The sequence below is a fragment of the Pinus tabuliformis genome, chromosome 8, assembly GCF_031772625.1.
Source record: "Pinus tabuliformis cultivar Carrire ecotype Pingquan chromosome 8, CPIR1, whole genome shotgun sequence".
NCBI lineage: Eukaryota > Viridiplantae > Streptophyta > Pinopsida > Pinales > Pinaceae > Pinus > Pinus tabuliformis.
Window position 1 is genome coordinate 724,156,448 of NC_142294.1, and position 12,087 is coordinate 724,168,534.

The 12,087-nt window shown below is 40.9% G+C and overlaps 1 protein-coding gene across 1 annotated transcript in view; it reads right to left on the minus strand.

Annotated features, from left to right (window-relative positions):
* LOC149237632 (uncharacterized) overlaps nt 1–12,087 on the minus strand; it is a 200,805-nt gene that overhangs the window by 74,076 nt on the left and 114,642 nt on the right. The window contains exon 6 of the mRNA XM_089366849.1: nt 10,657–10,759. Coding sequence (XP_089222975.1) covers nt 10,657–10,759 — 103 coding nt within the window. The remainder of the gene's footprint in view (nt 1–10,656; nt 10,760–12,087) is intronic.

Sequence of the window (12,087 nt, forward strand, 5' to 3'; positions counted from 1 at the left end):
GCTTGGGTTACTTGTCTATTCAAGGTTCATCCACAACCCTCTTATTGATTTGCTTGAGGCTTTTCCACTGCTTGTTGCTGGTTGATTTTTAGTGTCGATTATTGAACCACTTTTTATGTTGATTCGATTTCTTCACTACCAAGCATAGATTACGATTGTTTGGATCGATCAGTTCACTCTCGCTTCCCCCTTGTTTGAATCCTTGCTTGTCTTGCCGAGCTTAGATCACATAGCTCGTGCAGAGCTTGATTTTCCTGTTGATTTGAAAATCTTTGTTGGATGTTTTGGGAACTTTGTGTGCTTTCATTAGGCAATTTCATGTTTGCTTGGTGTTCTAGTTCCTCCAAATTATTGTAGATGCTTTGTGTCATTGAAAGAAAATCAAACTAGTGGCTTTGCTTTTAAGAATTGAAAAGGAAAAGGATGTTTCATTGATTTGCATTTTCAAAAGAAAAAGTTTCCTTTCCTCGCTTTTAGTTGCATTAGGCTGTTTGATTGATTGTGTTCGTTTTGTTTGATTGAAATCTCTTTACCTTTCCATAGCTAGAATTCATCGAACAAAATGATTCTCGTTGACATGTAGTTTGCATCTAGGTAATTGTGAGAGAACATACGATAGGACCTGAAATCGAAACTTAATCTCAAGATCAACTATAAAATGAACTGAATGAATCTAAAAACGCATTGGAACTAAACGCAAATATCTAGAGGTCTAGGTTAGAGACGTGTTCCGGCGTCTTTAAACATAGTCACTGTTGTTTCACATTAGGTTGGGTGATTCCTCCTTCTGTGACTCGATAGTGGTCTAACACGGACTGCGCTCCCACGTACCGTCGCGTATATAGGGAGACCCCACTAGGCTTTTATCCTTTATCCATAGGAAGCCGAGTCGGCCGCCCTACGATTCGCAATGCAGTGAACACAGCATTCACGAAGATTGACCACCCGTACCCTAAAAAGTATTCTGTGGTTTTGCGAAGAGTTTGGCACACCCTCTACCTAGAATTCCAGAGCAGTCACTTTTGATCCTTTTCGGACTCCCTAAACGAAAAGGTGCCTGTAAGTGAGCGTCTTGTCACTTCGTGCTCATTAAACATTCGAAGGAGACTGGAGTCATCTTTTCGTCCTTTCCTCGACTCTTGAAACATGAAAAGGTCAAGTTTGGTTCTTGTGTCTTAAAATTTATTCGGCCACGATAACATCACCTGGTTAGATCTTGTGTACGTTAGCTTGAGTAGGTTTCATTTTCGTTTGCTATGGCAACTTTTCCGGGATTCACTAACCTAGGTTCCCCCTCTGATGGGAATCCAGGACAATTCCCTCCTCTTGGGAATGTTGGTGCTCCGTATATGGCGACGTTATCCCTACCAGGGTCAACTGTTGGGTTGCCTGTTTGGTTGTTTTCAACCTCTTTGGTTCCTACCATATCGGCTGTTAGTCCATCAGTCCCTCCACCTGAACAACATCATGTTGATCCTAAGGTGGATCTCTCCCCTTCGACGCCTACTTCTACGCCGTCCTCTTGTACTTCGCCTGGTGAAATTCTCGATGTGAATAACCAGGTGGCTAAGAAGAAGAAGAGGAAGACCAAGAAGAAGAAGTCCCCTAAGGGAGAGCCTACACACGAAGTCCCCCTCTCGAGTCCAGCTATCCACTCCAGTACACCTGAAGTCGGGTCACCTTCTGCTCCTCCGCGGAAGGTTAAGTTTCCTTGTCGATTATGCAGGGAGGACCATCTGCTTCGTGATTGTCCTGGCATTCCCAGGGTACTAGAAGTTTGGTCCCACGATCCGGCCCGCCCTTCATCGTCCACTAATGATCATGGCGATGCTACCTCATCAGTTGGGAATGGTAAGGAAAAAGGGAAGCTTCGAATCCCCTGCCGACTTTGTGAAGGCAAACATCCCCTTCACCTGTGTCCACTCATGGATAAAGCCTCTGCTATGTTGGAAAGTCTTGCTGCTCCTCCAAATCCATTTCCCGCTGGTTATCAACGTCTTTCTACAACTGTAGATCGCACCCCTGTTGACAAAGAGATCACTTCAGATTCCCCTTTTGTCCAAGCCCCTCTTCCCGAACCTGGCTGTTCCCAGTCTGTTCCAGACCCGTCGTTGGTCGGAAAGGGTGTTGATTCGAGTTCACCTCCTCTCAAGCACTCTGTTTCGGAAGAGCAAAATTCTCATGTTCTTCTCGTCTCCTCAGATTCTCCTGAGCTTGATAAAGGTTCTCCTGAAACCTCTCCGGAGAATTTAGATTCGGTTCTTTCCGAGCAGGGGGGCAACCATATGGTTCCCCCACCAAGTAGTTCGGTCATCTCCTTTGATTGGAGTCGTTTGACTACCCCTCCCCTTCCATCCCACGTGCCTTTCTGGGTCACCGCCTATGCTTGCAATCAGGCGCTGCCCGGCACTGTGTTAGACGAAGGAGCATCGGTTAGTCTTATGCCCGTTACTACTTGGCGAGCTTTGGGTTCCCCATCGCTTGTACCTGTCGCACCGCATCTCACCGCGTTTGACGGAGGAACGAGTCAGCCATTAGGGATCCTTCCAAAGTTTCCTATTACTTTGGGGGGCAAGACTGTCTATATAGACATCTCAGTTACCCAAGGTTCTTTAGACTTCAGTCTTCTCCTTGGTCGTGATTATGTGTATGCCATGGGAGCCCTTGTTTCTTCACTTTTCCGTGTGGTTTGTTTTCCACACGATGGAAGAATAGTGACGTTCGATCAGTTATCGTTCGTTCGTCCACAAGCCCCTCCGGCGCACTCATCCTTCCCTCCTGGTTTTCCACCGCAAATCAACTACGTGGCCACCTACCCCGTGCCCTTACCCAGTGATGACACCATCGTGCATAGTGTCCTGGGGGCATTAGGTCCTGATTTCCAAGATGTCGGCCTTCCCTTCGGAGCCACTTTCTTGGGGGCCTCCACTTCCCATTCATTATGATGAAGTCTGGTCGGAGCATAGTTCACTTTCCTATGTCAAGCTCCCTAAAAAATGAAATTGGGTCTGGTCCGAGGATAGTTTTGATCTTGTGTCGACCTCGTTAAAAAACGAAACAAGGAGTCGAGCATAGTTCCTGATCTTGTGTCAAGCTCGTTAAAAAATGAAACACGGGTTATGAGGATAGTTCTTTTACTGTGTCAACCTCATTAAAAAATGAAACACCTCCCTTTCCAGATCGAGTCTTTTGATTAAGATCTCGTAAAATACAAGTCGAGTCTTTCATAGATCTCGAGAGTGAACCTTCATTCCATCCACTTTGTCGAATGCAATGAAGCTTGGGGGGCATGTACCTCGATTTTCATTATTATGCTGGGGGCATGCAAACTTATAACAAGCATAGTTTTTCGTTTCAAGCTTGTGTAAACATGAAACCGAATCCAAGCAAAGTTCTCCATGGTTCAAGCTTGTGTAAAAATGAACCCATACCCGATTTACATCTCGTGATTGCCATTTTTATCCGCTGAATTCTGCTAGATGAGCCTTGGTTGTTTCATTCCATCGCCACCATCTCTTTGGCCGATCATATGCTCTCACTTGGTTGTTTATCCTTTCCTGAGGAACCGCAGCGATGAGTGGTTTTATTAGCCAGCCGCTTAACCATTACATGTTTTGAACAGTTCCACCATTACCGGAACCAGTTGCTACCCTTTATACCACTCGTTCCTCTAGGACGAGTCGCCTTTAAGCTCTTTTCTGACTCGTAAAATGTGAAAAGATTGCCGAGTATTTTTCCCTTTTTGACTCGTTAAAGAGAATAAAAATGGAGGTCTGCTTTCAGCTCTTTTCTGACCGTTTAAAGATGGAAAGATTGCCGAGTTATCCCTCTTGACTCGTTAAAAGTAAAAAGAGGCGGTCGTCTTTAAACCCTTTTCCGACCGTGTAAAAACGAAAAGATTGTCGGACCCTTGTCGTTTTCGGTTCGTTAATGGTTACGAAACGACGTGATACCGATTACTTTTTTACTTTTTCAGATCGATATCACTACTCATGAAAAGTACTCCTCGATCGTAATGATCGGGCGGTTCTTTCGAGCATAGTTTTATACTTTTTCGGGCTCGAGAGACACAACTGTACGAAAAAGGACCCCCCTGGAGTTTCCTTTTCCGCTGTCTTTTCAGACTCTCTAAACAAGAAAAGACGCCGATTTTTTCCTTTGTCAGGCTCGTTAAACACTTGATGACATCGGACGTTGTCGAAATGACACTTTTCAAGCATATGCTATCCCCGTCAAGCTTGTCATCCAAAAATAATCGGGGTACCTGCCTGCAAAGGTGGGGAAAATGGAACTATGATTACAGTCGTCTCGGCAGTACGTCGCTCTTGAACATGGCACTCCACTGTTTCGTGTCTGGGTGGGGTCATCTCATCTCGTTTTCACTAGCCTCCATGGGTTTGGGATATCCTATTTGACCTCTCATCTGTTCATTGCCGTCACCATCTTATCCGCTGCTCATTTGATGTCAAGTACTGCCAAACCCGTTACAGTGTCGTTATATGTTCAAGAGAAGTTGTCCTCTGCCACAATGCAACCTCGTTCGCTATCTCATCACAAACTATTATACCTCTGTCTCGTGTCGATGATGTGGGAATCATCATGGCCCACCTTCGATCGAGGTCCTTTCTCGTCGACTTCAGCTCATTATCCGAGAAAGTGGCTTAGAGACTCCTTCCAGGTGCCTTGGAGCCTGCATGCCTCAATGGCAGGTTCTTCGTGTTCGACGCAAGGTTCACATCATTGACCTTCGATCGAATAATTCCGTGGGTGTTCGACACCAACTCATTGATTCACACGCCACGGATTGTACCTATAGTACCTTGAGGGCCATTGTCATTATTGGTGGTACCTCTCGCGTCTGTTAACGGTTTTCATCATTGACTGGTAATCAGACGATGTTCATGCATGTTCGACTTCAACCCATATATTCACATGCTTGGACTTGTACTCTGTTCGGGTCGAGATGGAGCGCAAGACCCTGGATCCTTGCTCACTGTGGTCCAGGTTGCGATTTTGTAAATAATCATTACATGACTCGTTGATGGATGGCTGCACCCATACCTGAGTCTTCATGGATGGCTGCGACCATACCTTATCATCGTTCTGGTCTCTTTAGCTGGGTGGCTGCGTCCATACCATAGACCATTCTCGCATGTCTTTTGGATGGCTGCGCCCATGCCTAGACTGCATGTATTTGATTGTCAGAGATTGTCGGTACTTCCTGGTGGTGTTCCAGTTCGGCGTGTGTTGTAAAGCATTTCACCCCTCCCACTCTCTCGGTCTTCATGCTTTAGGGGGCATCTGTTACACAGTAATTTATCACTGCCTTCCTGTCAGTCACCCTGCTGTGTCCAGAATTCACAATCACTAAGTGTTTGATCCCTGAACTGGCTTAAAAACCCACTTTTCCAAAGTTTTGTGCATCAGCGCGTCTGTTCCTAAAATAACCGCGATGACAGGCGCCTTCCAGTGTATTATGTGCGCTGCCATCGCGGAAGAACATCACTTTTCCGCGATGGTGCACAGCGCGCCTTTCCCGTGTTCTTCCACGCTGATGTGACTTGTCCAGTTACTGATGTGTGCTGACAGCGCGGCAGTTTCCCTATAATACGCGCTGATCCAGTTTGGGCGAATTTGTTCAAACAACCAGCCTTCCAGATCACTCCAGGCTTGGTTGTTAGCTTTGTGAATGTCGACTCCCTTTTATGGCATGTCTGTTCGACCCTTTGCAACAACTTACCTTGAAGATAAGCTCATCCTTCCACCCTTTTAGGAGGCTCATTCTCCTATATAAACTTCCACTATTACCATGAGCAGCTGGTTGGACATAGTTAGACTTAGCTTGGAATAGCTTGGATTGTACAGAGCTTGTAGTGCTCAGATTGCTGCTATAGGTTTGGTGTGCTAGGTGTGGAAGTGATTGATTGCTTAGGGAAGGTTGTTTTGTGCTATTTGTGTGAGAGAGAGAGTTGTTTGTCTTGGGGGAATCATCCTCAAAGGTGAATGCTTGAGATACATGCTGACTGGCCCCTCCTGAGAAGGTTACCGACGTCAGAACATTTGGTTGTACTCTTCTCTATTCTGATTAATAATAGATGACTGCTATTATTGTTCCATTCTCATTTGTCTATGCAATGGTTAAATGTGAATTACATCTTTTCTGACTGATGTATGGTTGCTTTTACTAGATTTCACGCTTGTGTTTGTTTCCTCTTCGTGTGTGCAGGTATCTATTCACGGAGATCGCGGAGGATTGTGACCAGCCGAAGCGGAGGAGCGAAGGCAACATCTCTTCGTCAAACGACAGCACAGGAATCCAAGTAGGTGCTCTTTACCTCTTGTTTAATTGTAATTAGGAACATGCGTAGCAGCATTGTGTGATTGTTGCTAGACCCCTGCTGGGCTAGTAGGGATCGCCTCTATCCGTAGAGGGGATTTACCTCTCCAACAAGGACACTTTAAAATTTGTGATTTTGACCGCTGATAGATTTCTAATTTTAATGGTCATGCCTTGCCCAAACCAGGTTCCCAAGCTATTCTAAAATCATCCTATCCTTCCTAATCTCTTCCACTCCCATCCTATCCGTCCTCTACTGGAGTATGCCATGGCGTCAGCTATACTGACCTAACCATGCATAAACTCTAAGGATGGCAGCGTTGACTATATCGACCTAATTTCCCAGTAGGCATCCGGCAATCATCATCACACGTATAGGGGAGCGTGACTCGCACAATCCTCCCATGACCCCAGGGTTTAGAGGATAAACGGTGGGCAACACCTCCACCCCTCCCAGTAGAATCAGGGTTAATACCCTATCATGGAATCTCTTTGAGCTTCAATTGTTCTTGGAGTTTTGTCATCACGAAGTCGGTTTGGTAATGATACTATCTGCAATGTAAACACTTGCCCACAAATTATAACATATGCATCAATATATTCAAAATCAATTGTATTCAGATAACGATTTTCTATGCATTTTAATAAACTCTCATCTATGATATTGATTTTTGAGTTCATATGACATACTTGGCTATATCTAGTCAATATATTTGTAAGTTCATTTTCACATCTAGTAGTCAAGTGTATTCATTATTTTATTTCCATCTCATCATTCATGTTGATATGTAAAATAAAAATAAAATTATAATTATAAATATCACATCCTTAACATAAGTCATGATATATATAAGTATCCATGCACCAGCAACGTTAAGCATAATAATTGGAAATCATTCTTTCGTGTATTGATCGTGCATGAAATTTACGGCTTTCATTCCTATATGTTTAACGCTAAACATAAGTATAGCTGTTAGATGCGAAAGTCCAATGATGTTCACTTGATGTTGATGTAGTGAACGAATAATAACATTGAGATGACTCCGAGTACACGATGTGAAGGGAAACTTCATCATTGAAAACCTTGGAAAGGACATCAAGGAGGCAGCAGTAGTAGGACATCAACCGACAATTTATAATTTTCTTTTGCTTCTTTTCGAGAGTAAAATTTTATATCATAATCATTATCCTGGGTTAAGTCATTGCTTACATAAGAAAGAACTAGGCTATCATCTAAATACGCTTCTTCTCAGCTTTTCTGATCGTAACAGAAAAGCTGAGAAGAACTGATATTTCAATTCAATCAAATGTAAAGATTGATATTTAATTTATATTAGATTGACAGATTTTTTTCTGCAAAAATTCTATCAAATAATTTCTATCAAATTAAATGCATCTGCGTACCTGATTCTTTGCGTACCTGATTCTCATGTCTGATTCTCCAGTTTGTTGTTGATCACAGTGCTCCAAGTTTTCTGATTCCATTACCAAACCAACTTATTCCTCCCTCCCTATCTGGGATCAACCTCTGCGGTTCCCAGATCCAGAACTTCGAAATAGAAGTCCACTGGCCCCTGTGCCCAAAACTCCAGGAACAGTTGAAGACTTTCCCATTTTTAGTGCCCAAGTCTAGCCTCTGGCTCACCTCCAACAGATTTATCATTCTGCACCCTCTGTATATTTCTTCCCCCCCTTTTAAAATCCTCCTTCCTCCCTTTAAGTAGCAGAGGTCCCTCCCTCTCTACGCATCTGTTCACCGCCTTATGAAAGGATAAGATTTTGATAGGCGGTGACTACTTTGTCAGGATATTTTGCCTTTAATAGAATTAGATCTTCACAATATCGAATGGTGTCACATTAAGTATGATAGTTGGTACTTTAATTCATTAATTAATATAAGACCATAATGATTTTAAATATTACATATTACTTTATGTTTTTATAAAATGTCAAGTTTAATCATAAGGTTTATGGGTTTAGTTTTATTAGTACACATTTTGGGTTATTTATGTAAACATATGAATAAACTCAACTATATTTCTTGCTGAGTGTATATTTCTTCTATTTACGAGAATTAGGTATTTAATTTATACCTTTGATAATTAATTCATTTATCTTATATTTAGACATTCTCCATGAATAGTCGATATAAAGTCGATGTATATATATATATGTATATATACTAGTGCAATGTATATGATGCATGCATATGTAGCTATCATATGCATGCCTCACATGCATGCTAATACTACTATGTTGTTCGTGATTCGAGATGGGTTGTTACAGGTGTTATGTCAAGTATTCCTCCTAGCATGCCACCTTAAGCATAATTAATTGAGTCAGGCCCATTAATAACTCTATTTTTTGAAAGTTGTCGGAATTCAACGGAATGAAGGACAAACTATGCAGATGATGGAATATACCAATTGAATGCCATTAGACTTCATAAAAACTCCTCAAAACCCGTCCAGAAGCCCCTAGGCCCGTTGATAGTGTAAACCTGCTCCTGCGACCTAACAACCTTCAACCCAGGAAGTCCATCTTGACCACCCCATAAGGGAAACCAGAAAAATGAACATGACAGATAAGTTGAAAATACAAATTGAAAATTTATTTTTATTTTTCCCTCCAAAATTTGATCAGTTAATCCCATCTTATTTTATTATTTCCACTATTATTTTATTATATTCCTTATAAGACACATTTTAGACCTCAAAATTTCTCTAATGAATTTTGCAATGTGTGATTGATCTCTCTAGTTTATTTCTGCTGCATATTTTAAATTGTAGAAGTTAAAGATACCAATGATTTTATTTTTCGGTAATTCAATTATTATTTGAGTAAATAAATAATAAACTAGGCATAAATTAAATTGTCGTGAGAAAATAATTTTGGTTGTTATTAGAAATTTAACATGACGTTATGTGTGTACTAAATGGCTAATGCTTTAATGGTCATCATTGATCCAATAGTTCAATCTATGTTTTCATGTTTTCTGCAACTAATTCAACATTCTACATGTTTCCTCAGTATATATGTATCAAAATACCAAAAAGCACTCATAGAACACTCCACTCATAAAAGCTTTTGAAAATTGCACCTCAAAATCCCATTCCCTCCTCCCAACAGCGTTGGGCTTAACCAGCCTAAATCAATACTTTCATAGTGAAATATTCTCATCTACACCTTTCGTAAAAACTGTAGTTTGACTTTAACGAAATGGTTTGGCTGATTCAGGATTAAATTGTAGTTAATATAATGAAGGATGACAGCCTAAAGGTTATAATTAAATAACACGACTTTTGAACATTTTATATTGCTTTTAACCCCAGCCTTCCACATTGGAATGCAGATAAGGGTAGGCTCTGATCTATGTTTTTAGGCTTAAATAACTTTTGTGTGGATAAAAACTGTCTTGGTGTTGGTGCATCTGATATAGATTGTAAACTAAAAGGGCCCCCATCTTGACATGGGACAATCCACACCCTTCTTCTCAACGTTTTGGTTGCTGTTTGTTTGTTTTGGTAGTTTTCCTTTGTGATTTCAGCCAGTCTGTAATTCAGTTTTCAGAGTTTTACTTTATGGAGATGTACGAATGAAGTTAGTGCACGTATTACAGACTTTATCTTTTCACTGGTTTACTAGTTTTAGCCTTTTTAATAGCTATATATCAGAAAATACCAAAGACTGATGCAATTGTCTTGAGGGAGTTGAAATTGTCATTGGAAGTGTACAGGCCCAGTGTTGAAACTTGGATAAAGTTCCAGGTTGAAATTGAGTATAGTATCTCAACCCACAAACTGACCCAACGTTTATGTCCATGCAAGTATTCACAGATGAGCAAATGATAATCATTGTTTGAAATGATTTGTGTAAATTGCTCATGCGTATAATACAGAAGCACACAAGAAGACACATAAGAAGGTGGTAGTTTATCATTGCTCAAGGCATTTGATAGTGAAATAAATGGATCATTGACTGAATTAGTTTTGTTTATTTCTAGAAGTTGTTTTTGGTTTCATTCACTTGTAAAACAAGTGTTCATAAAGGTCAACTGGCATTTGACAACAATAGGAAATTAGGAGGAAAGCAGTTTGATGACTGGTCCTTTTGTAGTAAATCCCTAAACATGCTAAGGCTGGAGAGCCTCATTTTAATTTGGAATTTTTACTTATTTTATCCTTGAATTTTGAATTTCATATAGAAATAACTCCTGTTCTCAAAAAAAAAAAGATGATAACACAAATATTTATAAATTACTGAACAAATCTTGTAGATGGTACTTGAATGCATTTTAAAAAGAGGAAACATTTATAGACCTTGCATCGCTTACAAAGCAAGACACCATGGAATGTCAATCCATTAATTCTCAAAGTTTTCCACAAATCTTCGGCGAAGGGTTCACAATTCTCTACAAAGATACTGCAACAATCAAGTACAGTACATGTAGAAGTTAGTAATCACAATTGAGCTTCTACTGTTAAACAACTGCACAAAAAGAAAATTTTCCTGAAGGTAGAGAATACAAGAAATCATAAAATATATGACAAAGCCTACTGCATCTATGACTGGGGACTCTTTGGATGGTATCTAGCATTGTTTGAGAATTTAAACATTATTTGTTCTGTGAAAACTACGTTGCAAATATGTGTTTGATAATGAGTTCTGTTACCCACCAAAAGTGGGTGACCCCATAGAAGAAAATTTGTCTCCCATTATCTCTTCTAGCCAGCCAATAGGCCCTGCAGCCACCAGTAGCAAAAGACAAGGTGCCATTCATATCTCTGCCACCTGCATCAATCATATGTCTTCACCCACCTCGCAAGAGCACATGAACGAAGTTGGGCTTCCAATCAAAAGGTACTTTATTGATATTCATTTTGCAATCGGGTGCTTACGCATGTTTGTATTTAGGCTTTTGGCATGAATGATGGAGTGACTTGGGAGAAGGAAGGGTTTTGACTGTGATCTTGTTCCCTCACCTTAAATGGGGGATTAATCTTCAATCCTAATCCAGTGGGACCTCTTCTGATGGCCCAATTAGTATAAGAGGGGCACTACTTGGGAAGCCCTTATTGTGATAGCATGTTCCATCTATCCCCATTCCATACTTATTATTTTCCATCTTACATTACAAGCCCTATTTCCCACCTCCATTCTTCTAGTTCAATTGACCATTGATTCTCTGGGATTTGGCACCCATACATCCTCATACTAGGGTAGGGCCCGAAACTTGGCCCTGGGAAGTTGATGCAGCTAAAAGTAAAGGAAAAAGCAAATCAAAATGCAAAAGATGGCCAGGACATACACATTAGCACATGGGAAAAAGCCTAGCATGAGCTCTACCTCACTCCTTGTGGCCATCACTTGATCCCTGAGCACGTGTTGCTCTTTCAAATCATGGAAAAGGAACCCTTACATGTCCCAACCCCTGATGAGCGATAAGTTGCCTCACCATTAAGGGGGTAGTAATTGCTATACATTATACAAAGGAAGCTTGAACCCTTTGAGCTACGAGCAGTAATACAAAGAAAAAATAAAAAAAAATTAAAATGTTGGGTTGGTAACTCATGCATCCACAATTGCTCCCTCCTCACATCTATACACTCATGATGTGGATTGTGAAATTCCAATACATAATGTTATTGCAGCAACTGGTATTATTTCTCCTAATTGATAAATTAATTATTCAGTTTATTGCTATGACAACATTGAAATAACCACACTACAATTTTCACAAATAAAACTGT